General features: G+C 36.3%; 2 protein-coding genes across 4 annotated transcripts in view; one reads left to right on the forward strand and one right to left on the reverse strand.

Annotated features, from left to right (window-relative positions):
- The first annotated feature begins 1,381 nt into the window (after window positions 1-1,381).
- Window positions 1,382-18,662, forward strand: LOC111608334 (semaphorin-7A-like). Its single transcript, XM_023331739.1, has 14 exons — window positions 1,382-1,618; window positions 3,319-3,452; window positions 3,553-3,591; window positions 3,673-3,765; window positions 3,914-3,992; window positions 4,269-4,376; window positions 5,182-5,324; window positions 5,425-5,603; window positions 6,116-6,218; window positions 7,404-7,584; window positions 9,767-9,882; window positions 10,051-10,196; window positions 12,773-12,855; window positions 16,815-18,662. Exons 1-14 carry the CDS (start codon window positions 1,534-1,536, stop codon window positions 17,156-17,158), a joined length of 1,833 nt encoding a protein of 610 aa, XP_023187507.1. The 5' UTR covers window positions 1,382-1,533; the 3' UTR covers window positions 17,159-18,662.
- Window positions 18,663-27,141: 8,479 nt separating this feature from the next.
- Window positions 27,142-27,721, reverse strand: part of LOC102226116 (AT-rich interactive domain-containing protein 3B-like) — a 57,606-nt gene continuing 57,026 nt past the window's right edge. For all 3 annotated transcript variants that reach the window (XM_023331771.1, XM_023331770.1, XM_023331772.1), the window contains exons 8-9: window positions 27,500-27,592; window positions 27,142-27,409 (exon numbers count right to left, since the gene is read on the reverse strand). In XM_023331771.1, coding sequence (XP_023187539.1) covers window positions 27,210-27,409; window positions 27,500-27,592 — 293 coding nt within the window. In that variant the 3' untranslated portion in view covers window positions 27,142-27,209. The remainder of the gene's footprint in view (window positions 27,410-27,499; window positions 27,593-27,721) is intronic.

Genomic DNA, 27,721 nt, shown 5'->3' on the forward strand with positions numbered 1-27,721 from the left:
CCCACCAAATATTTTAGCTTTTTAAAAATTGTGTATTCCCCCTCCATAATACGGAAACAAATTCATTTACCGGTTGCTACTTACTCATACAACCACACAATTCATTGTATTTTATTTTGACTTTTTGGCAACACAAAGTTAAAAAATAAAAAATAACTGGGAAGTGGAAGGACATGAACACATGATTTTTAAATATGTTACTCAATGCAAACAATTGTCATTGCAAGTCACCTAATCAGTAAACATGTTCTGCTTGTGTGTAATGTGAGCAACAGAATAGAGTTGTGGAAACGTTTATAATGGGTAATCTTCTAAAACTGAAACTGTTGATTAATTTCCCAAAATTTAGAACATTTAACAAAGAGCTGCTTCTGCATCATCTAAAAACAGAAAAATTATGGCACAACTGTAAACAAGATATGTTTATCCACTTAAACTTACTGGCTGGCCAAGGAGATCAGTTATCAGATAGGGATTAAAGAGGCCCAAGCTAACTCTGGAAGAGCTGCAGAGATTCACAGCTCAGGTGGAAATATCTGTCAACTGGACAACTACTATTTGTGTGCTCCACAAATCTGGCCTTTAATTGAGGCCATTTTTTAAAAAGTGTAATAAGTAGAGCCACATAGGAAACACAATAAATGGGAAAAAGAGAAACCAAAAATAAACTTTTTAGTCTATATGCAAAACATTGTGTAGAGACAAACTGACACTTCATATCACTCTAGGCACCATCCACAAGGATGAGATGGTTTACTTGGCAGCAGGACAATGACATCTTATTACCACAGGTACAGTAAAAGGCTTTAGATCAAATCATACTCGTGTCAGGATGGCCAAGTCAAAGTCTAGATCTAAATTCAGCTTTGAGCTGAAACACAATTTATTTATTTTTTATTAATCAAGGGTATGATGAATACTTACAAATAGGAACAAGATGTTTAATTCTATTTTTTTCTGCATTCAAGTTCATTAGTTCATTGGCCTCAATGTTTAGAAGTTTATATCTCACTAGACTGAAGTTTGTTGCCCCAATTAATTATCTCAGTGAATCCTTTTATGTTCCAATTTGGAGGTAGTACCTCTAAAAATAAACACATCAGTTTAGGCTCAAAATAGTTACAATGTGCAGTGGTTTAAAGCATAAAACAGACTGAGATGAATGTTTCATTCCAACCCAGGGATAAGTAGAATCTGTTTGCCAAACTTCCAATTGCCACCAGATGGCAGAAATTGAACGAGGTTTTAATACAGGGAAGTGTCTCTTCCTCATTTAAACTGACTGTCCAGCAAACTTTACAGTTTGTATGTCCTTGAAAGGATCTTAAAGATTACTTTAATTGTAAATGACCACAGTTTAGTAAGAAAATAAGTAAATGTAGTTGAACTGATAGTGGTTTTGTTTTGAAAAATCTTCAGTAAACCAACTCTCATCTTATTGGAGCTTGTGTATTTTTGACAACCCCTCCCACCTCAGTTAGTACGAATGTGACCTACGGAGGACTGTTTATTGACTTAATTGCTTTGACAAAAATGTTCACTTTACTGCTGCTACTTTTCGCTTATTGTATAAACGAAGCGGACTTACATTCCCCGAGGATGATGTTCAAATACAAAGGTAAGACATATTTCTATTTCTGTTTTTTTTTTTTATCCCGTAAATGGACTAAGTTTATCTACTCATATCAGCCGTTCACACGAGAGCAGGATGTTCACTGCAGTCAGAAAGATACGGACTATAAAAACATTGCAATTGACAGGAGGAAGCTGGAATCGATCTCACACCTTTAGGACTTGAAGACTACTCTTCCTACTGAGCCTGCTGTAAAGAAAGACACATGATATACATTTTAAAATCCAATATAAAATCGTACTGTTTTTATATTTTACTGTTTTTATACTGTTTTTATAATGGTGGCACCATATTGCAATATATACTTTTAGTCTACAGCTACAATATTGTTTTGTAGCTGTAGACTACAGCTTATTATGTTAATAATTGCCTGTAGATGGGTGGAAGTGCAGCACACACCCTAATCACCATTAAATGTACCGTATCATGCAAACTGTTTTTTCAGTCCGATCCCAGAAGATAGTTTTGAACTTAATCCCCTGTGTTCAAGCACAAAGACTTTAATCTTGAGTTTGTCTTTGTGCCTTGCGAGTGCGTAGATCTTCTCAGTTAAATGTTGTTCTACTCTGAAATACTAAATTAAGATATGAGGGTAGTTGTCGGTCTTGAGTTTAACAAATAAAATGTTTATATTATAAATTCAGGACCTGCTTATAAGTGAATATGGAGGAGCATTTAGATGTGTTTATGCATATTCTAGTGGGACATGGTGTGATAGACAAACACAAAATAGTGCATAACAGTAATGTGTAGGGGAAACCGTGGTTTGTCTATGCACAAAATAAAATTCATTAAATATAATGTGCAAGTAATCACCATTCTGCTACATCAGAAGCAGAACAGAAATTATAGCTGTGCCAACCAGCCTTGCCCATCTGAACACAGTCATGTCTGCCCATTTTTCTTTGAAAATGAGCTCAAGCTCAATAAGATTGGAAAATACCTCATTTTTGAACATCAAATTTCAAATAATTTTGGTGGAAGGTGAGCAACCGCGTCAGTCAGAATTATTTTGCCACCTTAACAGGATTTCTGCCTTCTGTGAAGCTTCTTCCAAATTTCCATCAACTTTCACCGGCTTGCCTCGCTACTTACAAAAAGCATCCACACAGCATGATGCTGCCATCACCATGTTTCATCATAGCGATGGTGTGTGCAGGCTAGTGTGGATATTTCCACCAAAACATAATCGGTGAACGTGAAGTGAACATCATAGAAGCAGATAATGTTTGTGTTAATATTGTTGGCAATTCAGTGAAAATAAAATGTGTCATATGTTTAATAACCAGTGGTTGTGGTATGATCACATGGTTTCTGGTGAAAGATGATTTCCCATAATACCTTAAAAGCTTAGTCACGTACACCCATCTATAATGTGCAACAACAAATGTGATGATGATGTATGTGTGAATATATCAGATATAAACTGCATGATCAGAGGGAGGAATCATCAGCAGATCTGAGCAATTAGGTAGCTGCTTTATTATAAAAATCTTTACATTCTTAACAGATGTTCTTCATATTCATTCCACATTAAAAGCTTGGTGTATGATTAGTTTAATAACTCCTTGTTAAATTTTGTAACATGTTTTGATCAAACAGGAAAATACAACAGCAGATCACTTTGGTTACAGATGTTGATATATAGCAAGGCTGATGTTTTCTGAACTTGTCCTTATTTGCAGACGCTCCAGTTAAAAGGTTTCCATTGCGTGAACAAAATTTGCCAGTTCAGATTCTCTTGGGAAAATGGCCAGCTGATGTTACATCTGTTGAAAAGACCAACCTGACGTTCTACAACTTTAATGACACTGGGGAGGTAGTTATTAGATTTACATCTGAATAAAACTGAGAAACGTAAACCGTTCCAGAACTATTCTATCAGTAAGATTTATTTAGAAGCATATTGTCCTTCACAGGATCCTAAAGACATGAAGATCCAGTGGAAGGATTACAATGTGAGCATCACAGAAGTCAATCTATTCCGGTTCAGGTTCCGGTTCCAAAGTTATAAAGAAAAATTTTCATTTGTCATCTAGGACTGGAAAATTGCAATGGTTCATCAGAGGGAAGAAGGAAAGCCGCTGTTTGTTTGTATGACCAAAGGCAGGACGACAAATTGCTGTGACCTGGTAGGAAACTGCAGAAGTGTTAACAAGACAAATAAAAAAAGGAAATGTTCCTGTTTTTTGTTTAAAATTACTGGTTGGATGCGAGAATATTTATTGGTAAATCACATCGTGTTGCAAGATTGATTTCTTATTCCTCTGTTTTTTACAGGATTCATCAGGGTCACTCACATGTGATAAAATCGACTATTTTAATAACATTAAGGAAAACGAAAAATCTGCTCTTGATGGTGAGTTTATTTTTACAATCTTTTTTGTTTCGCTCAGCTGTTTCTGCTTTTTGCTTTATGTATTTTCACATCCTGTCAGATTTAAATTCTCACAAGTACATTTACTCTCCTCATCCTTATAGAAGCTGTATTTCTTCAATGTCTGTACTATTACTTGACTCTTTCAGCTTGGGTCTAATGGTATTCTCTTTCACTGTGCTTCTACTCTATATAGCATTTGTCAGATGGTACATCTAATTTGAATCTGACCTATAATTTGCGCCTGTTCTGTTTCAGAAACTGATGCAAAAAAAGATCTCTATCTTACATCCTCTGGAGCTCACGAGAATGTTGGCATCCACAAGTTTGGAAGTAAAAGAGTGAGACCAGCCAATCCTGAGAATGGTATTTACACACAGTACTAAACATTTTTTTTAGCCCTTTAACATTACATATTTTTCAACATTACATCTGCAACATTAGTAAATATACAGAGTATATATTGTGTATAATTTTATCTCAGTATGAATCCAACTGTTTAATGAAGGCCTGTTGGAGAACATTAGTGAAAAAAAAGAGTATCAAGAGGATGAAGGAAAACAGCAGGCGATGTGGAGAAAGTTAAAGTAGGGATAGGTCTCTGCAGAAGATTTGACACCGGGGCGTATGTTCATCCGCCAGCAAAACAATGATCCTAAACCTACAACCAGTCCTGGAATTATTTAGATCAAATCATATTCATGTGTTGGAATGGTCCAGTCAAAGTTCTAACCTAAATTCAATTGTGAATCAGTTGGGGAGAGGCTCATCATCCAATCTGAATTGACCTTAATCTACTTTTCACACAAGAATGGGAACAATATTCAGCCTGTAGATGTGCAAATCTATTAGAGTTCTTAAGAAGATGCCCCACATCTGCTCACCTGAGCTTATAAAGGTGCTGTGACATCAGCAAGATGGCTTCCAGCACTATGAATGCTGGGAGATGCAGTCTGATCTGTTCGCTTTGGAAAATGGGTTCCAAGTTGGAAATGGGTTCCAAGTTGGATCATAATTGTGATGTTGGAACTTCCAACATCACAATTATGATTGATGTTTTATGTTGGGCAGTCACATAAAATCCCATTAAAACACACTCAATTTGGTGACTGATTGACAATTTTTGTTTTATTTAATCAAAGTCTACATTCTTTTATGTTTCTGTCTGTAGAGCAGTACTATTTGGGATTGGTTCTGAGCAAAAGAGAAGACGAGCCATTGCAGAACAAAGTTTATTCTTTCTATAAGCAGAAAAACAAAGACATAAGCCCAGGCACTAACATGTGGCTCCCCTTTGTCAGCCAAGTTTGCATGGTAAGATACTCAGAATGAGAAAATGTGATCAGATTCACTGCTTACGCTAACCAAAATCTGGATCGGGATGATTGATAATTCATCTGGTGGCTGTTTCCAGGCTGATATGGGGGGTCCGAAGAACAAGCTGCAGTTTAGTTGGACGTCTCTGATGAATGCAAGGCTCTATTGTGGTAACCCTGACAACAAACAACATTTCTCTGAGCTGGTCGATGTGGCTACTGTAAATTCAGACCATTGGCAGGACACCAGAGTTTATGCACTGTTCAGAAATGAATGGTAAGATGTCAATGTGCAAGAAAAGTCACATTGAAAAATGAAACTTTCTTATTGTTATATTAACTGAAATCAAAGCTATGTAAAACGTTACATGAAATTTAAGTTGTTCACATTTTGACATGAACTTAAATTAAATACTGTGCTGTTAGTAAAGGTTGTGAACTTCCTTTAGTGTTTCTCTGGCACTATTTTAAAAAGTAGCACTTGTGGTATAACCAGAATGACTTGTCAGCTGTTATTTGCATGATAAACATTTGCAAGAATCATGTGCAGTCATGAACAAACACGCATTGTGCAGAACAAAATGTGCAATATAAATTCTGAGCTAAAGTAAGAGGAATACTCTGTATGATCTCTGTTCGTTGTTTTTTGAAAACTGTCAACATTTGTGCAGCTGACTTTTCACAGTTTCTTACCAACTTTCAGGTCTGCAATCTTTTTTAACCCAAGAGCAGCTTCTTATTGCAACTGTGTCTCTGTGAAACTCTGCTGACTGTCATTTCTTTATGCAGGGGCATGAGTGCTGTGTGCATCTACACAATAGGAGACATTGAAAAAGTTTTCAGAAGATCTCCCTTTATTGATTCAGACCAGAACGATGAGGACAGGAAAAAGGTATACAAGTGAAACTAATTTGTAATAGGAAACCCTCCATCCACTGTGCATCCATATCTCAAGGACTCAGAATAATGTCCAAAGTTTATTTATTTTGATAATTAAATTCAATTGCTCCATTACATATAGAGTAATTTATTTTAAGTGTTTATTTATGTCTAAAAATGTTTAAAAAGCATTTTTAATACTAAAATAGTGTCTTATGTCCTACAAGATCACAGAGAAAACCGCTGACTTGACACTTGTCCAGCAGACGGTCACTGACACCCTCTTTAAGTAGGATAAGCTACAGATGGTCATTGCTCAAGAAGCTGGTCTTTCAGAATGTTGTTGCCACACATATTGACAGACAAGGAAAACATGTTAGAAAATGTGCACCAGCAACAGGAATAACTGCAGACCCGAGAGGATGGAAAAAGGAAGCATGTTTTAAGTGTTTGAGGGAAACTCTTAAGGTATGAACTGCAGCTAGAGCCCCTCCTTCAAAAACCACCACATAGTTGTATCTAGGACATCAGCTACATATCAGTTCAGGACATCAGTTTCTTGCTTGAAACTGATGTTGTTAGTTGAGTTAACTCAACTATCAAACCAGAGACAATATCAGCAGGATCTGATACTGACTAAGCAGAAAAAGGAACTGACTATTTCTCAGGTCTAAAATTTACTTTTCAGATGAAAGCAAACTTTGCATTTTGTTCCATTTTATGAAGTCCCAAGTCAGCGCAACAATCTTCCAGTAAATCTTAGAGGACTCCATGCATCCTGTTTTAGTTGGGTTTTGTAATGTTCAAATTTTCTGGCATGCTTAATTTTGGGTTTTTATTAGCTAAAACCCATCATTATCAAAATTACCACAATGAATGACAGAATTACATCACTCTGTGTAACAAATGAGGTAAATAGTTTATGATATTCTTACTTACTGAGACACACCTTTATTCTCTAGAAATTATTCCATGTTTGCATTATATTTGAGTTTCAATTACTTCAAGTTACAAATGAAACTGAGAATATTTCCTTTCCTATAACACCTTCTCAGTACAAGTTATTGTATTTTGAATTCTAAATCAGTCTATCTGTATCTGTGGAAACAAAAAGCTTACCAGCACCTCAGGGAGTCACCTCTTAATTAGCAACAAGTCGATACAGGCTTTTTCTAATCTATGAACTTTGTGCCCTCAGTGTGTTTCTGACAGCACCAAGATTAATACTGAAATCCTGAGGAGAGTCGAAAAGGTTTCGGAGATGAAGGAGTGGGTGAAGCCCAAGTTGGCCCCAGTTCTCTTCAACCATCACAACTACACCCGAATCTTTGTTGATGCTTCCCCAGGAAATCAACACACAGTTATGTTTCTCTCTCTAAGTGAGTACAAGTTCCCTAAACTAGTTATGAAATGAGCTGAAGTTTTCAAGCAACCTTAAGAACATTCAGAAAGATATTTGTAAGTTTGTAAGTTCAAAAAGTAAAGATGAGTCAAGCCATTATAGAGTTGGGCTGAGCTGAATGAATTATGGCCTATGGAAGTTTAAGCTGGGCTTGTGGTGTGACTAAATGATGACTAAGTGGGCGACTTGCTGTATCAGTTGATCTAATTTCACAGAATTGATTATTTTCAGCTTAGTAGAACATTTTTTCTTACATCTTGGAAGTTACTTACTGGTACAACTCTTTCTGTTTAGTTCAAGATTTACGGTCATGCCTTGAAAGCTTAAATATAACTTGTATTGTGTTAGCAAGTATATATTTTACCTCTTCCCCTTGTTGCTCACACATCAGTTTTTTAAAACAGTGGAGAAACTTGTGCTTCTGAGATGATCTAATATAGGACCTAAACGTAATTCAACATGTATTTCTAACTCTCTCAGGGATTAGTATCGTTTGATTTTACCATAGAATAAATCATTACATTCCCTACTGATTCATTTATATAAAAAAAACAGCCAGTCTCTTATTCCCATGGTGATTTCATCATAATGGGGAAGGACAGAGTGTTGACAAAAAGTCCGGTAAAACACATTGCATGTGACTGAGATAAATAAGCACGTGCTCCCCTACCAATGCAAGACCTTGTGGACAAATACATTTGCTACATTCCTTGTCAGGAGGGACTATTGGTGACTCGTCTAGAAAACCCATCTAGAAAGTCTCTAAATGTTTTGCCTGTCTTGCCACTTAAAGCTTCAGCCTCTGTCTGAGGTTTTGTGTAAGAGTTTTCCATGATCCTCTTCTGACTACATGAGGTAACACAATATGTTATGATCAGCAGAGGGAAGAAGATTCTCAAGTAAGATGTTTGGGTGAATGGCAGTGAAGTTGTGCTGAGCAATCCAAAGCATGATGCTTCCACCTCTGGGCTTGATTGTTACATCCAGTATTTCTCTGCTAAACTCAGAGAGCCAAGGCGATATAAAACAAATTGATTTTGGTCTCTTTTGACCATGGTATTTTGTATCAAACCTTTTCTTAGTTATTTATATGTTCACCTGCAAACTTGATGGATTTGTATTAGAGGTGGGCATTTTTTTGTGTTGTTTATAATTTATTGTGATCAATATGTTGTCATGATAAGAATTTTCATTTATTGTTGTCACAATAAATTCAGTACAGCAAAGCATTAAAATGATTAATTGGCTGATAGTCAGACAGACTGACAGACAGATTGTGAGCTTAAGGGTCATAAAACTGTGTCATGCAAGGGGTTCAAGTACTCAGTTATTTTTAGTAACATACAAATCAATTTGTTTTATGTAATTTTGGTTTTACGAATTTTTGGTTAATATTCTTACTTTACGTTGGCATTAAATAATTATTAAAAATGCAAACTGGTTCTTTTGAGACAAGGATCTAACATGTATTTGCCTCACAGTGTATGTTTTCTTTGGGCTCTGTTATCAGATTATTCAAAAATACACATTTAAATATATCATTGATGTGTAACTTCCTGGCAGACAAATATATGCAGTGAAAATTTTGGCATCATTGTGAAGTTGGCCAATGATGGTTTCTGAATCACCACAATAAGTAAAAGTAGCTTTACGGGGTATTAACACAAGATTATTCTATTCTTAGCAGAGAATCTTACATTTGTATTTCCAGCTAATAAGAACACAATATTTTAAGCTCAAATATTACGTCATACCAATGAAAAAGAAAACCATAAATGTGAATAAATGTAAAGTATGTTTACAAACTGCTAAAGGCTATTTTCATAAATGTACTTTTAATCTGATTAATGAGCCCAATTGACTGTATAATAATTTATTTTGTCCAGTTTCTTCTATTACTAATGCCTACCAATAGGTTGTTCTTCAAGACATGTACATCACTTTGGTTGCCTTAGGTTATTTTATAAATTACAAAATAATTGATTTGATGTAACTGTGGGTTTACCTATGATTGTTTCCCAATTTCTTGGCTGGGAAGTGTTGCAGAACATTGAAGTCAAAAGTTAAGATTCATTTACACCCTTAAGGGACAAAAGATTTCTGGGTGTGAAGGCAGGTGTGTGTCATCATCTTCCCTTTGTCTTGTGCCCTTTAACCAGGTAACGGTGCTATTCACAAGGCATTACAAATGGAAAGTCATTCGTTCATCATCGCTGAGTATCAACCTTTTAACTACTCAGCCCACATCTTCAACCTTATCCTTAACCCCTCCACAGTGAGTAACAAGTGAACACCCACACAACTATTCCACCCACACAAAAGTATGAGTTAGTGTTTGGAATGATTTTATTATTTTATTATTACAGGCTTGAAAGAATGATGAAAAAAAGTGTTTTAAAATAGTTGTTTTTATAATGAAAATGTGTGTGAACCTTTGTTACAGAAAAAGCTGTACGTGAACTCACAAACTGAGCTGGTCCAAATTGACGTGGGAAACTGTGGCCAGTATGGAAACAACTGTCAGGAGTGTGTTCTGTCCAGAGATCCATACTGTGGCTGGAAAAAGAAACAATGCACCTCTGAGACCAGGTAAGACCTCAAGGCTTCATTCGACCACCAATCTCTGTCTTTTGGAGTAAAAATAATCCAAGACAGAGGCTTATCAACACCTCACAGACTATCTACCAGAACAATAAAACCACTTAATAAACTTTAACTATGTTTGTTACCTAAAAACAAAAGTATTTTTCCAAATATTAACTTGACAACATTACCACAGTTATCATCTGGTTGACCCAATTTTTTTTTTTAAAGGAATAGGTCAGATCGAATGCTTGAGGATTATGTACACATGTGTGCTATCAAGGGTTTGAATCCTATTATTTTGTGTATTTTATCCTTAATTCAAACTTGCATGAGTTATTCTATTTGATTTTCTGTAAAAGAAAAATATGACTATAAGAAATGAAGTCAACTCCAGGATTTGAAGGTGCTGAACACCAAACACGTTTTCTAACTAGCAGTTAGCATTTCTTCCACTTTCTCAGTGTCCATTGCTACAAAGCGTTGCTTGTATAATGACTAAACCTTGTGAGACATATCCGTGGTGATGAAAGACACAACAGTGTAGATTTCCACAGATCTGTCCAAGCCTGCAGAGTTATCACTGGATGTTAATTTTGCAATTGGACCTAAAAAAGCTGCTCCTACTGAAGGAAACTCACGTCCTTTGTAGAGCAGTTGTTTGACACTGTATAACATTTCAATATCAGTGTTGATTATATAAATATATAAAAATCATTCAGCAGCATTTCGGTTCATGGTGCATACACGCATAACAAGTAGGTGATTCTGGTGACATTTTATGTTTCTTATCTAACCAGTTGTAACAATTGTCTTTTTGTGAACCACTTTGCTACTTAATTCTGCACCAATGCTGAAGCTTATTGGTCAGAATGCAGTGTAGCAGAAAACGTTACAGTTTATCTTAGCTTTGTTTGCACACCGCTTTGAATTCTGACCAGAACTTAGCAGTAACGATGATAAAATCAGGTGCACATCTTGCTTCTCTTTCTCCTGGCTGTAATACGTCATGGCATTTCCTTACATTCTCACTTTCTGCATGTTTCTGCAAACTGTAGGGAGTGGAAATATTTTATAGGGATCTGTGAACTATCTGTGGAAGAACTGAAAACGATTCACCACTTTATATCAAATCAAGGGTGCGCATTGGTTATTGTGGTTTACCTAAGTTTCAAAAAATGACTAACACGGAATTGGGTAGGTTTTACAAAGCATTCAGCAACATTTTGTTTCACAGTGCAGCACCTTTGAGGGGAAAACTCACTACTTGACACTTCTCCCCCGCCTAACTATTCCGATGGAGGTGTGAGTTGAGGTAGTGAAAGTGTCGTTTTATATCAAGATAAAATTACAAACTTTTTTATAGGACTGTATTAATTTCAGTTATTTATAAAACAGAGATTAACTTTAAATGTAATTACAAGATTCTGTAGAAGACGGGTCCATTAATGATTAAATAAATAATGGAATCCAACTATGTCTAAAATCAGTTCAGATAAATCCAGTCCATCCCAAAGTGATAGAATTAAAATAATAACCTACGTATATAAATACTAATCAGTATGTGTCTGAGTATGTGAACCTGACACAAAGTCATCCAATTAAGTCAAATACTGTTAATCTAAGGTGACCCAGCTAACTGGATAGAGTGAATGACTTTCTAGTCTTTGTTACGACTATAACAAACTGTGACAACAAATTGTAACCCTAAATCCAACAAAATCTTTGTTCAACTCTTTATCAAAGGAGTTTTTATTACATGAATTTAATTCCTGACATATTACTACTGGAAACTTTTTTATCCCTATCATGTGGTAGTTTGGAGTTACCAAACTACCAAAGTTATCATGTGGTACCAAACTGACACATGATAAGGTTGTTTGTGACTGCATATGAGGTAGTTAGTTAGTTAGTTAGTTAGTTAGTTAGTTAGTTAGTTAGTTAGTTAGTTAGTTAGTTAGTTAGTTAGTTAGTTAGTTAGTTAGTTAGTCTACAGTTGAAAAGATGCAACAGACATTTGCTTACTCTTTGAACAGCTTAGTGAAAACTGAACTGAACTGAAGGTGCTGCAGTGTTGCAGGGGTGCACATAAGGGGAAATGTAGTCATTTCCGACCTTTTGTTCTATTTTACATGAGACCCTCTGAAACCACACAACAGCATCTGCATTCACAGTATGTAGTGTGACAGGTTGCAAGCTCTGGATAGGAGAGCCTTGAGGGAGAGGTGTTAAATTATTGAGTTATAAAACTGTATTTACAGCCTTGAGTTAGTTTACAGCCACTGACTGTGTCTGTGTGCTCAAGGAAGGGCTGAAAAAGGGTGATTAACAGAAGACAGTATGGGAAACTCTTTGGAGATTTTGAATTAATATGAGTTACACCACATTTAATTCCCCTTTTGGGATCAATAAAGTATGTTTGAATAGAATTTGAATTACAGGACATTATAGTGCCTCACAATCAGCAGTGCCTTTATGTAGCGCAATAGCTGACAGGTGTGCAGTTAAGATACAATTTGCATTTTTAAAGATGGCAAGCACTTCCGGTAGCATGACTAACTGACATTCCTTCTGTTTTGCAGTGGTGCACTTCATGATGTGGTCCACAGGAACCGCAGCATTTGCTTAAAAGACCAAGCATCATCACTTCCACGCATAGCTAAAGGTACTGACATATTTATGAGTGCACTTGCCTGTTTTATTGTAAGTCAAGACTGTCAAGTGTACATGTATAAAGAAACAGGACTTTGCTTTGGGTTCAAGGAGACCAAGTTAACTACCATTAACATCAATGCATTCAAAGTATGTTTATTGTTTTAAAATGTAAAAAACTAAGGAGCTTTTCAGAAATATGCCTGCTTGTGTTTTACATTCAGAAAAAAGTAATTTTACCTTTAATAGCAAGATCTAACCAAATGCTCTTTAACCAATAAACAAAAGCAAGCCAAAATGAAATTAACATGACGTTAAGTCATGCAGGGTTTTCTCATGTTTGTTTGTTTTTCTCATGATGTGATCAGCCAGCTTGTGACTTCTGTATTTTTTTGGCTGATGTGTCATTTGACTTATCAGCAGCTTCCTCCACTTGTTGATTATGTTAAGCTTCAACTGAACCAGTTATTAAGTTGTAAAGGTTTTATACTGTATGACTTTGCATGATATTGTCCTGCTGATAGTTTGATCACATACTGTACAGTTCATGGATACCTGCAGACAGGGACCCTTTTGTATAAATTACTGCATCAACATGGAGGCGATTCACCATTATTCCTAATCCACAGCAGTTTGTTATTGGTATACATCCTGCATGTCTACTTGTAGATATTGTAAATAATCCATCTTGCTATCCATTGAATGAACTTTAGCATATTTTTTTCTTTATTTAGCTCTCATAACTACCAACTCAGTCAGTCTGCTCTCTGCAGTTAGCTGTGCAACACCTCCTTTATAATAAGCTGTCCACCAACCTCCATATAGACTCTAAGGCCGTCCTTATCGCCATCAGACACTGAAAGAAAAACCTTTTTAGCATGGAGCCAAAAATAAATGTTTACTTACCTGGAGGAAGAAAGGCTGCTGTGAATGTGTACTGAGTCATTCTTCAACTTTCCTGAAGAATGAGGATGAAAGTAGCTCATGAGTAAGTAGTATAAACCTCCCAGTCAGGGCTTGTTATCAGAGATGCACTGCTGGGTTATCTACAGTGTGATCATAGGAATTTACTGGGCAGCTTGCTTGAGTCATTTACCCGGCTGGACAGTTTCCTCTGAAATAAACTAGGTGAAAACAAATCTAATACATAGCAAATTAGATGAAGTTTCTGTCACTTATGGTTTTGACCTTAACCAGTGCTAGACTTCCCTTATAAGTCTGTTCACTATTTAAAGCAGTTTCCTCCAAATTGTCTTTAGCAAAATGACTACTGTTTTTGTTTTTGTAAATACTGTTATTTTGTGTTAACTATAATCTTTGGATTTGTCACATTTCTGTTACTATGCAAATAGACATCTTGTTCTCCTGTGGAAAAAAATTAGAAGTGCAACAAATATTTGGTCTCCATTTAGACTACAACTATTCTGGTGTCTTATACAAACTTCTCTGTCCTGAGTAAGATTACTTTATCTCACATCATCTAACTGCTTTATGGTGCTAAGAGAGCTTCCTGTGTGAAGAGCTGTCCACCAACTATAATGGCCGATTTCAGCATCCAGAAAAATGCCCTCCATCTGGCTTTTGTTTGACCAACTTACATATGTCCAAATATTTGGATTAGCTCTGCCTTTTGTTCTAGTTAAACCGGTGTTGTCTTTACCAAACACATCAGATCCAATGAAAATGTTTTATTAAGTTTCTCATCAGTATGCGGTCCCTGGTTTTATGTTGCTCTTACTTAGATCCTGTTCCTTCTTGTTCCACATTTTGATTTATTTCAGTTGTTTCTGGTTTCTGCTAAGTCTTTTTCTAAGTCTGTTAAGTCTGTTTCTGGTTTCTGCTAAGTCTTAGATCCTGTTCCTTCTTGTTCCGCATTTTGATTTATTTCAGTTGTTTCTGGTTTCTGCTAAGTCTTTTTGGGTTTCCTTTTCATTTCTCAAAGAACTTTGGTTCCCATAGCCTGAAAACTGTCCTCAATTTTGGTTTTGCAGCTCCTTAATATTTTGAGGTTTTTATGATGTTTTACCAAAGGTTCATCTAAACTACTTAGAATATTCTCAAAGGTTTTTGACAGGAGGGTAGGCTACAACAGCTCATTGCTGAAAAGCTGGGTGTTAAGAAAGATACTGTAGTCAAGCATGTTACTGGAAAGTTTAATGCAAGAAAAACATGTGGGAGCAAAAAGTTCACAAGCAACAGTGATAACTGTGGCATAAAGAAGCTTGTGCATGGATCAAACTGATCAAATTGTGAAGAGGATTTGATCAGCTAAGATAGTTTTGCTTAGTAGATTCTCTTTTCAAAGTAAAGTACTGTTTTTTTCATTTGGAAATCAAAGTCCCAGAGTTGGAAGGAAGCAGTTGGGAAATTAACAAAGACATGTTTAAACTAAAGGTGGTGGTAACATAAGAAAGGAAGATCAATGTCAAAATAAAGCAGACAAAATAGTTAACCAGAACATAGAGAAACAAAGGAAATATGAGAAAGAACTCTAAGTAGAAAAAAGGAACTCTTTTTCTTTTTTTTTTACTGTAATAGGTGGCTCTGTGCACAGACAGATCACGCCCTGAGTGCTTATCAGTATAGCACACTTCATATCTGGTAAAAAGCCCAATCTTTAGTGGCCTAATTTCCCAGTAACAATGTAGCCACAGTCTTCTCAGAATTACTTTACGTATGCTAGGTTACAATTATGATCTAAAGAGAAATTATATTTTAATCATGAAAAACAAAAAAAGTCTTCTGACTGCATCAAATACACAGTTTATCTGTACAAACTTTACAGAAAGTAGCATCAATCTGTAGAAGACAGGAAATGAAATTGTGGGTTTTGATTTCCTTTAGAAATAAAAATATAAATGTGTAGCTTTTATTTGTACTTACTGCTTTGTAGAACCACATTTTACTACAACTGCAGCTGTGAGTCCTTTACCTCCACCAGCTTTGCTCATCTACAGACTGAAATGTTCTACTTTTTTTCTTTTTAAAGTAGCATAAGCTCTTTCAGAGTGAATAAAAAATATCTCTCTGAGCACCAATTTTCAGACATTATCACACATCTCTAGTTAGATTTAGGTCTAAGCACATAAGTATGTTTTAATTTCAACCATACTTTTGTGATTCCGGCTGCATGTGTAGGTTATGTTCTACTAGTGGAATTGTAAAACTCTTCTCCAGTCTCCAACAACCTTTCTTCCACTATTGCCTCATACTTAGCCCCAATTATCTTCTCATGACCGAGGACCAGCTAGTAACGATTGATGTAGTGAAGGCATGAGAACTAGATAAGCAAGAGACTAATTGAAACAAAAATAATGTTATTTAAATAAAACATGACAAACACAAACAGAAAATAATCTAGAGAAAAAAAAACGATCAGTTATGACATCAGGACAACTATAATCCACAAACAAAGAAGCAAAAAAAGTATGAATAGCAGAAACCTGTGGAGCATAAAATCCCATGACAAACACCACCCACTTCACACCCAGACATCATGACACAGAACGATGCTGCCACCACCATGTTTCACAGCGGATGTTCATCAACACCAAATTTTTTTCTTGTCTTAGCAGAGCAACTGCTTACACATATCTGGTGTCCTATAAAAAAAAAACCTCTACAATCTATACTTTAATATTTATTTTATTAAAGTATTCTTTGATACACTTTTCACCTTCTTATTTGGAAAAAATGATCAACTATGCCTAATTTTTAGTTCGCTTCACGATTATGTGCTACTTTGAGATTGTCTACCAATAAAATTCCAGTTAAATTTCTTATAAGTTTATCGTTGCAATGTGACAAAACACCTGACTGAGTAAAATTATTTTGTCCTTCCTGTTCTGAAGGAGAATATTAGATCACAAACGGGGTTGTGATCCAAGTTAAATAACAAATTAATCAAGGACACATTTTACAAACAAAGATGCAATAAATTCGGAACTTATGTTTTTTTTGTTTTTTTTTCAGGCACCGTAAGAGACGTCGACAACTCAGTGAAAAGGATCACAGTTCCCTCTGACTCCAGTTACTTCCTGCGATGTCCAGTGTCATCCCATCATGCCCAGTATACTTGGAAAACTCCTGAGGGCTCCAGTTCTTGTAACCCTCAGGAACTGAAAGATGACCAGTGTCTTCTGCTGATCGACAGCATGACTCTCAATCATCAGGGAGAGTATAAATGTGAGTCTGAGGAAATGGGCTATCAAAAAGTCCTGGCAGAGTATGAGCTGAGACTTTCATCTGCAGGCCGGACATTTGGTCCAACTGTCTGGATCTTTGTTGCGGTTGTCTTCAAAAGTGTCTGGTTTTAGTTTTGAGCCTTTAAGCAAATATATTAATAGCAGCAAATTAAACCTTGAACAAGACCCAGCAGAGCTTGAGATCGGTGTCGTCAAACAGACTCGCCAAAGTGAAAATATTTTGGCAAAAAAGAAGAAAAATAGTCATGGTGAAAGAATGTAAAACAGACTCAAAGGTCACTTTAGCAGCAGCAGTGTTCTCATGTTTAGATGTTATTTACATTATTTACTAGAGGACATTTATTTCAAGATGGTCATTACTGATGTAATAGTGCTAAAATGCACTTAGCAGTTGTTCTAACCTGTCAAAGGACTTCCTTTTCAGGAAGTTTATACTAGGAAGTCCATACTTCCTAGTATAAACTTTCTGAAATAAGAAGTCCATACTTCCTTTTTGTGCCAAAAAAGGAAGTATGTTACATCCATTTGCCACAAACGCAGTCTGAAGTGTTGAAATGTTTTTTTAATTAATTTACATTTACCTGCAACCTAACATCACCAATGTGTCTTAGTTTCCTTTTGATGGCAGACATGATAAACTCTGATATTGGTGATTATGAGACAGAAGTGTAAACTTGCATTATGAATTAAGACAAATTTAGTGACATGCTACAGCAGCAGAACCAGGCAGGTGCAGAGAGGCCCAACGCTATAGTTCTCCTGAGTAAATCTGATGAGGATGCAGTCATTTGGCTACAAGGAACTGCCCAACACACGTTTCCTATTCCTCACACAACTGCACAAGAATTAGAGTGAGTGTGGTTCCACAGACCTATCTGCATGTTAGGCCTAACATGCACTTACACATACAGCTGCCAGATTCAGCTGTATGTGTCTGTAGTCTGTAGTTCAGTCATACTGAGCTTCTCTTTTACATATTTTGTTAGTAGGAAAATGTAAATTGCTTTGCAAATCTACTCCTAGCCATAAGGAATTTTGAAATTGTGCCAAATGGAAATGGTGAAGAGATATTAATATTTTTGCAAAGTGTGGTTATTTCAGTTGGTGGGTTTTTTAAATATATTATGCTATTTTTTGGAATAAGACATATTTACAGTCTGAGTGCTGTCATCAAGAGATGATGCTTTTGTCTGTACGAGAGATATGATACAGAACTTTGGGCAGACATGCAAGCAGCTTATCTTTCATCAGTCATGTAAACAAGGTCTGGTTTCTTTTTTGCATCATTGGCGCCTGGCACAAAACAAGATGTTTATTGTTTAAAGAAGTAGAACAAGCTTGAGTAGTTGGAAATATGGTTGCATCAATGTACCAATTCAATATAGAAAAATATTGCTGAATTGATTTACACCAATAGCTTCATGAGCGTAGTCAAAAATGCAAAACCAACGCAACTTTCATTAGTTCAGCCAGTGCAACTTGAAGTGAAACAGCGAATGTAAAATAAATAATGAAGAAGATGAAACTGATTACTTCGGTCAAACATAAAAATAAGCAACAACAACCCTTCTTTCAAATGATTCAGAAAGTGCAATTAAGTATTTTAAATATAAACTAAAATAAATAATAAAGCATGATGTTGCTCAAACCACAAAAGCATAGAATTAGACTGAATAGATCTGCCAGATGGGATTGGGCACATTGTGACCAAAACTCAATCTAGATTTTTTTCCCCTCAATATCAAGACCAATATGTATATTAATATCGGATCGGTTAATCTCCAATTGGAAAGTGTTTGTTCAATTTAAAATTTACATTTACCAGATCTCAATCTGTCTACGTGGATAGATATTTCTCTTTCTTGACAGTTTTTCAAAACAATTTTCTTATTGATCAAAGTAATTAAATATGGCTGAATACACAGTAGCACCTTGCAGAATTAGAATACCACTAAAGTGTATTTTGTTCAGAAATTCAATTCACAAAGAGAAACACATATAGTTCTATTAAATATGCAAAGTGATTTATTCGAACTGTTGATTGTGATGATTGAGGCCGTCATAAGATTTCTTTGAAAATGGGGCGTGCTGTGGGCCGCGGACGTCAGGGGTTCGACTCCCGGTTCCGGCGACCTTTGCCGCATGTCTTCCCCCCTCTCCTCGCCCTCTTTCCTGTCTGCCTACTGTCGCAAATTTTAAAAAAAAATGTAAAAATACGAGCCACTAGCGCCGCAAAAACTCTTCGGAGGAAAAAAAAAAGATTTTATTTCAGTTTTCAAATTGCTTTGACTGCAAGTGACAATCATCAGAATCAACTTCTAGATATGCTTAGTTAATGTTTATAATGAGCTTACGCTGTAGAATTTACTTCAATAACTGTCAATGATATTCTAATTTAATGAGCTGCATCTGTAGTTATGATGCATTTAGTTCTTCTGTCACTCTCATTTTGTTTGTTAATATTAATTTGTGTATCTCAGTTTTGCTATGCATTGTTAAAAAGGCAGCCTGGGTTTAAAAACCCAGGCTGCCTTTAAAAACATGATTTTTAATCAGGAGTTTAAAAACATGATTTAAAGAAGGTGACTGCCATAATAAATTATTAGTATCAGTATTAGTCAGTCACTGTGTGGTAAAGACAAAGTCCGTTTGGAAAACCTTAATCAAATACAATGCTCCAAACATTGGTTTCTCCCAGGATTTTACTGTGAAAATCAACACCTGGGTTGGACCGTCCGACAGCAGAAACATTGATTGTAGTCAAAAGCCAGCATTTCAGTATTAAAAATCTATTTTTGTGTTTTATAGGTGGGTTTAGTTAGTTTTATAATAACCTCATTTGTAGTCTGTAGTCAGTCATCACAAATCCAGCATGAAAATGATCATTAATATTAAGTGTCTTTCAGTTACTTTTTTACAGTGTTTAAACATATTTCCAAATAATTGTGTAAAGTTTTATAAGAAATCAACTGGAAAAGGTTTACATTTAGACATGTTAGAAATATGTTCCTGCTTGAAAATACAGCACAGTAGCACCTAAACATTATAAAGGTATACATAAATGGACCAAAGCACAAAAATACAGCGCTTTTACAATTACATCTGTGATGGAAAAATTACATGAAGGTCACATCTGCTAGTCATGTTATATGAATGATTGTGAACTCTCACCAAAAAAACTATTTGGGTTACATGTAGAAGGTTGGAAGTTGTTTTCTACAGCTGCATCAGAACCAGACCTTCTTTTTTGTTTTTTAGAACCAAATGTTAAATCTGGGATATGTAACTTTTATAAAGCATATGGTTGGGTTTTTTTAAAACATATTTATTAAAACCGTCATTATGTCGGGACAGTATGACAGATAATGGTTGAAAATTTTGATTTCTTCTTTCTCTTACTACACAAATACACAGCTCTGTCAGAAACAACCAATTAGAACCAGGAGGCGGGGCTTAGTGCAATCAATCACTGTCATGTACACGCTGTTCACACCTTCCCCCTTGCTCTCTCTCATGCTAAAGCTTTTCCATGTCAGCAGAACCTTCTACAAATGCTCAGCCTAATTAGCATGGTCACCAGTTATGACGTATAAAAGATTTTCCTGGAGTGATAAGTTGCTTCCTCACCATTTGCAAATTGAGTATCACATACACGTGGATGATTGGCAAACCTTCCTCCTCACTCTGATTGGTTGTTTTTGACCGGGAGCTGTGCATTTCTTCAGACAGCAACAGTAGCACTGGGAGAAGGTGGAGGGGCTCAATCTTTTCACAGATTACTTGTTTCATATTGTACAAATATGTAAAAGTTTGGCAAATGTTAAATACCCCATCATCAAGAGAAATTATCTGTGGTAGCATGTAGTGTTATTATTTCACAAACAAATATGTTTATGTTGTGCGTGATAGATAAATATAGGGACGCATATGCACTTACGCTGGAACTACCTCATTTGCCATGACCTTTGAATTTCACCACATTGAGCCATTCTGTGTTATTGAAGGATTTTTTTCTAGAAAACTGAGAAAAACATTCTTTCTGAAATGTTGTTTATAAATAAATTTTTCATGTATAGTGTAACATAGCTGGACTAACTAAAGCTGTGTTCTTCAAACAATGTTGAAATTTTATTAGTCTTTATTATAAAGAGGTGGTTGAATTTTTTAGTGTTGGAGTGTAAAAAAGTTTATTCTTGTATAAAGCCAAAAAAGAAAAAAAACATATGTTTTAATACCTCCATCATTTCTTGTGATATTCTCTTTTCTTCTACCATTTGACGAGTAATAAGGGCGACTGAAAGAATTTAATAAAGCTTTTCTTCATTGTTAAATCATTACTGTGTTGATAATTGTTTATGAATCCTGCTTAAAATATTTTATTAATAAACAATCTTCACAATTTGCTGTTCTGAGTTGAATCGCCTCTGTAATACATAAGAGAAGCAAAGGTGGCAGAAATATTCCAAAAGGTTGCAGCTCAATTTGCAGTGAAAGACAGGTGGCTCTACAAAATATTGACTCTGGGTGGCTGAATATAAATGTAGGCAACATTTTTCAGATTTCTGAATCAAATTTTTGTTTTTAAATATGGCCTTTACTTAAAACATTTTAGTGTACTAATACAAAACTCAATTGCATTAAATAATAGAAGTACTACATGCAGGTACAGAATGCAGGTGCATTCCCTATTAGTTCAGTTATTTCCTGCAATGAATGGTGTTGTATTGACTTGTACATCTGGCACAGCCTTCAAGGCTACCCAAATTGAAAACAACAGAGAACAATTGTTTTTCTTCTGATTGCCAAAACATTCCATGTGGCTCCCCTGTCAGAGTTTGTTTGTTTAAAGGGCCTGAATTTCCAAAAAATTACCACCGAATCATTGTTTACAAAAGAATGCTTGTGCCAAGACTGAAGTGACAAAAAAAAAAAAAAAAAACTAAAAACAAAACAATAGATGAGTTCCATTTTAGGTGAAGTGATCTGAATTTCTTCTGAAATGGACAAAGGAGGTTTTTCCTGTTATAATTACATGCTTCTCATTTCTCTTTAAAGTGTTACTGTCGTCTTGTTCTTATTAATGATACGAGACACAGTGGTCTATGTTTACTATACAATAGACCAACATTTTGAAACATCTGTCCCTTTGTTATTTTTCATATGAAACTGCACAGCATACGGGACTAAGTCTTGATCACAATTCAATTCAGTTCAGTTTATTTATATAGCGCCGATTCACAACAAATGTCACCTCAAGGCACTTTACAAAACACATCCAATTTATATACAGATATAGATTATATATTCAGATTAGATTTACATTATGTCCTATTATGGATAACCCCAGATTTAACAAGGGTGTACTTTCTTTTTCCCATGACTCTATATTCTGTGTGACACCCGATTACAAAAAAAATGGATATGTAGCTTTAGCTGAAATTGATTTACAGCAAGTGTAAATAATCTATAAAAAAGAAACAAGTCTAATGATTTCAGAAGAAATGAAACAGACACACAAAATTACGATATAAAGTAAAACTTTATCATGACATACAAGTTTAAAGCCCTGAGAACCATATCTTTATATTAACTAATATGAACAAAACTGAATGTGTGAAAACCACTTTGGAAAAGTGCTCCTCTTAAATACAATCAGCACAAACCAGTTTTTACAAGCATTCTTGTGTTTTGTTCCATTTTTTGTTTGCATTAATCAAAGAGAAAACTATAATAATCAGTAATATTATTGTCATGTCCATAATAATAATTATAACAGTACAAAAATATGCACAAACCCCACAGTTGAATTAATATACGGAGCATTGTACAAGCCAAAACAACATAAAATTGATAAATGAGGTATTTGATAACCACTTGCATATGCACCTGTTTAACACAGATCAGGCCAGTCCTTAAACATTCGAAAAGTGTATTTTATTCCAAAATCAAGAGACCTAAAGGTTCCTCAAACTTCCAACTTCACAGCTTCCTGAGTGACGAGACGTCGCCTTGCAGTTAGTGACGACAGAAAGTTTGAAATAAAACATAAAGCAACTCAAAATTGAAGAAGCAAAATAACCAGAGCTTTCGTCAGTACTCGTCGCTCGATGCAGCTTCGTCCTCAGGTACTGTTGAATGACAAACACATCACACACAGCCAGGAAGCCTTAATTAAACCCACTGGAGAATGGAAAATTGACTAACCAACCCTCAACATTTCCCACTCTCAGATCAGACCTCAAGCAGCACAGACAGGACTGTGGTTGTGCCAGGCAGCTGCCAGTAAGCCGGAACTGTGCCAGCCTCAAGAAAAGTTTCAAGCTGACTCAATTTTCAGCAAGCTGACCATCATTTTAGGAATTAGCAGATAGAACATTGGCCCCATCTGCAGGCTCTTTAATGTTACTACAATAATGTTCACTGATAATAATATACTAAACCTGCTTCCACACACTCCCACACACAAACACAGAAACATACAAAGGCAGTGAGGCTACTCTACCAAACAACCATTACAAACCAAACGCTAAGTAAATGAAATTGACAGTTTGGACTTAACAAAAATGTTTCAGTTAAGCGGTTTAGATGATTTAGCTAAACAATTTCCAAATAAAATGAACAGCATGGCCAAAAACTGCAAAATCTCACGTTTAGTGGCTAAGATACAGTCAAGCATCAAGACTGAGCCTCACATTCAACACAGGAGAAGCTGGAAAATCTATTTTTTAAATCTTATTGATGTAATGTTTTAGAAAAAAATAACTTGAAGGAAAACATATCTTATGCCATCTGTGTCTGAAGGACCAGGAAGTGTGTTTGGTTGGAAGGAACTGAAACTGTGGGGCAACGCCTGAGCTAGCAGGCAGGTGGTTTGTTCAGTGCCCCCAAAAATATCTGATTATATAAGCTCAACGTGACATGAGATCTGGCTTTTCTTCTGTGTAACACTTTAATCTCTCCTACACAGCCAGCGTATGACCATCCCTTCATGTTACATGTTCAGATTCGATTTAATCTAGTTTAAATTGTAAGCAGGAAGTGAAGACGTGTCATAATATGTTGAGAAAGAAAGAACTTGCACCTCATCTGACATTAGTTTTCACAAATATTTCAAAGATTAGGTTGTACGAGGTTAGGTGGGATTTTGTTTTGCAGTTCAACGGACTGTCGGATCTGTTTTTCAAACCACCTCAGCACGTGCAACCAGGATTGTATGAGGATGACCAGCTGGACTAGTCTTTGGTATCTAGCTGTGCAATAACCAGAAAATTAATGTGTTCTAACACTGGTCACATGATTGTACACATGCATTTCATTTCAAAACGGCCAAGAAAGAATTAACTGCAATTCCTCTGTTCGCAATCAAATCTCACAATCCTGCAAATCTGTACAACAGTTAGGAACGAAGATTTCTGTTCCTCTTCCCTGACAAAAAAAAAAAAAAATGCATATATCACTTCCCTTAGACGAAATCCCTCCACCCCGCCCCTTCCACCCCAAATCCCACCCACTGGGAAAAAATAGCAGGAAAAAAGAATGCATGAAACAGGGTCTATGAGTAAATACAGCAGAAAGAAAGCGAACCCCTCCCAACTCTTTTTTTTTTCTCCCCAAAACCCACCCGCAGTGTGTCAGTACATCCATCTCAGTTTCAGTTCAGGCAGGATTTGGCTTCACAGCCGAGGTATGTAGTGTCGCTCTCGCTTTCAGAGAGTCTAATGAGGTATTTTCTTTTCTTTTTTTTTTTTTTTGAAACAGTCACGTAGTCTTGTGCATTCTTCACGAATGAATCTTCTTTAAATTATCAGTGATTCCTTGCGGTTGTCACTTTGCTTCCTGAGAGAGACGCCCTCCAGAAGAGAGAGGCCAGTGTGAGGTCTGGGAACTACTTACTGATGAAGACGCCGTCCTACTGGACATTCAGGTGGAAGGATGCAAACTAAAATACAGGGTGGGGGTGACAAAATGGGTCCGTGTAGCTGGGTTTGAAATGCCACAGTAGGTCTGATTAGAGACAGGGACTCAGGGTCTACTGGGCTTGTTGGTGGACAAGAGCTGCTGTTCCCCCCCAAACTTTGTGCGTTAAGTCGTTAAAAAGCAGGCCTGTGAGCAACTGAACTAAAAGTGCATCTCAATAGATAGAAGTATATTCAAAAAGTTAATTTATTTCAGCGCCTCAATTCAAAAAAGTTAAAATTATATTATGTAGATTTCTTACATAAAGAATCAATATATTTCAAGTATTTACTTCTGTTAGTTTTGATGGTTGTGATTAATGGGCAGAGATGAAACCCAAAAATTCAGTTTCTCAGATAATTAGAACGTTAAATAAAATCTATTAATATAGCTTTTAGTGCAGAAATTTAATGTTATTGTATCATAATAATGGGGAAGACTACTTACAGCACAGTTACTGACAGGCTCGCATTGTGAAAACACAAGATCTTACCAATTATTTTTGGTCAAGTTTCTAGTGCAAATATCTTAGTACATGTGGAATAAAAAAAGCAAACTTAAAAGTAACTTTTCATCAAGACGCATGGCTTGTTTTAAGTAAATAATTCCTTAATACTGATAATAAATTATTAGTACCACATGCAGATTATTTCACTTATAACAAGGGAAAAGTGTCTCATTATAAGTGAAATAATCTTCCAGGGAAAACAGGACTTTTATATGAATATAAAAGCATTAGAAACTAGACCAATAATAAAAGGTTTTGTGTTTTTTCAGTGTCTAGGAAAGTAAAGAAGCTGGCTGTGAACACAGTGCAGATTCTCAGCATAATGTTAAGCATAGGGAAGACCAGAGGTAGGAAAAAATGTCCATTTAAAAACTTGGGGGACTTTTACAAAATGTAGACTGCAGCCTGGATTAGCGCTGAAAGATCCCCCGACACACAAAGACTTATTCAGGACATGAACAAGCCATCTACCAAGAAATTTTAACTTGGCAGGACTTGGTACCTTTTCAAAGTACCAGTATGTGCCTTCATGAACATGGTATCACTGGGTTCAACTGGCCAGAAAAGTGGCCCGACCTGAACTCCACTGAGACCCACCAGGGTGCTGTTACGTAAAAGATGAGAGACACCGGAGCCAATAATAGAGACCAGCAGAGCCGCAGGCTGATCACCTCTCTGTCAGGTCGCATTGCTGGGAGTAATTCATGTGCAAGGAGCTTCAACGAGGTATTGAGTGAACATATTTTTCAGTAGGCCTATATTTGTACATGAAATACTTTTTTTTAAGAAACTGAAATATGTTTTTGTCATTAGCTGTAAGCCATGATCATTAAATTAACAGATATAAACACTTGAAATGCATGACTCTGAGGCAGTGGATTTCCCTTCTTGAATTAAATTGCATTTTTAAAGATACTTGAATTTATTGAGATGCTCCTGTATAGGTTAGTGCTTCCAACTGTTGTAAAGGTCTTTTACTGAGGGTAGTTGTGAAATGAGGTATTTAATCTGCCGATCTACAGCATCATCTTTATCATTCACCAGTCTGAGTTCAACACGAGGCTACAGTGTGTTACAGACCTGAGTGGCCTGGGTTGGAGGCCTATTGCTGTGAGGTGAGTGCGTTGTACATGAGGTTGTGTTGGTGAGAGATACCCGACTTCCCCTGATTGCAACAAGTTTAAACAGAATACAAAAATAAAGTTGATTCAGGTTAAATATTCTACAGCTCCTGAGGTAAAGACACCACTGCAGGTTACATGATTTGAGGTATGTAAAAAGAGAAAAACTGAAAACAAAATCATTCTAAAAAACAAAAATCAAAAAGAGAACAAAATGGCAATAAAACAAACAAAATGTCCTAAAGTAAAACTTTTCAAGTTCAGTTGTGAATACGCCTGTCAGTGGGTTTTGGCTGAGCTGATTGTGTTTAGCATGTACACTAGGATTAACAAGTGTATGAGTGTGTAGATTGTGTATATCTATGCATGTGATGAATTTAATGCAGAGAAGTGGGTTTATGTGATATTCTGGGGCTCTATGTTCATGATTGGACAGCCAAAAGGTTGACAGGGTTGTTGAGGTATTTGTTGTGCAACAGTTTCTTATTCTTATCGGTTTCTCATTGTACTGTATATTCATGCTGGGGCCTTGCTGTGGAGCAGCGGCCTAGGGAGCGGGTACAAAGGAAAGCTCGAGTTAGGGGGAACCGCTGGGCGCCAGCTCAGCGGAGCCGGAGCCCTTGGAGGAGGAGGTGGAGGAGGGTGTGGGGCTGAGGGTCTGGGCCTGGGGAGCAGAGAAGCCATAGCTTGAGCTGGGTCCAGCAGGGGATGATGAGGCGGCACTAGCAGCAACAACAGGCCCTGGTGCCCCGCCGGACTTCTGGGCAAACAGGGTTCCTGAATAAAAGCAAGAATTCCCACAGACTGCTTTTATCTCAGCTGGACTAAAAAGTACAAATTAAAGGTTCTGATCTTTTTCATACACACCTGAGTAGATTGTGCCATTAACCTCCACAGATACAGTGATGCTGGCATTCCCATTGGTGGAGATGCTAAGAGACATATCCTGCTGCTTCTCATCTAAACAAACACAGAAGCACTTATTATTCCATTATCTGTTCACAGAACATGCTTATCACTTCAATCCCAACATTTTTTAAACAAATTTTGTGAAGTGTAGCGAATACTACAGCTACGTTCATACTCCAT

The sequence above is a fragment of the Xiphophorus maculatus genome, chromosome 4, assembly GCF_002775205.1.
Source record: "Xiphophorus maculatus strain JP 163 A chromosome 4, X_maculatus-5.0-male, whole genome shotgun sequence".
NCBI lineage: Eukaryota > Metazoa > Chordata > Actinopteri > Cyprinodontiformes > Poeciliidae > Xiphophorus > Xiphophorus maculatus.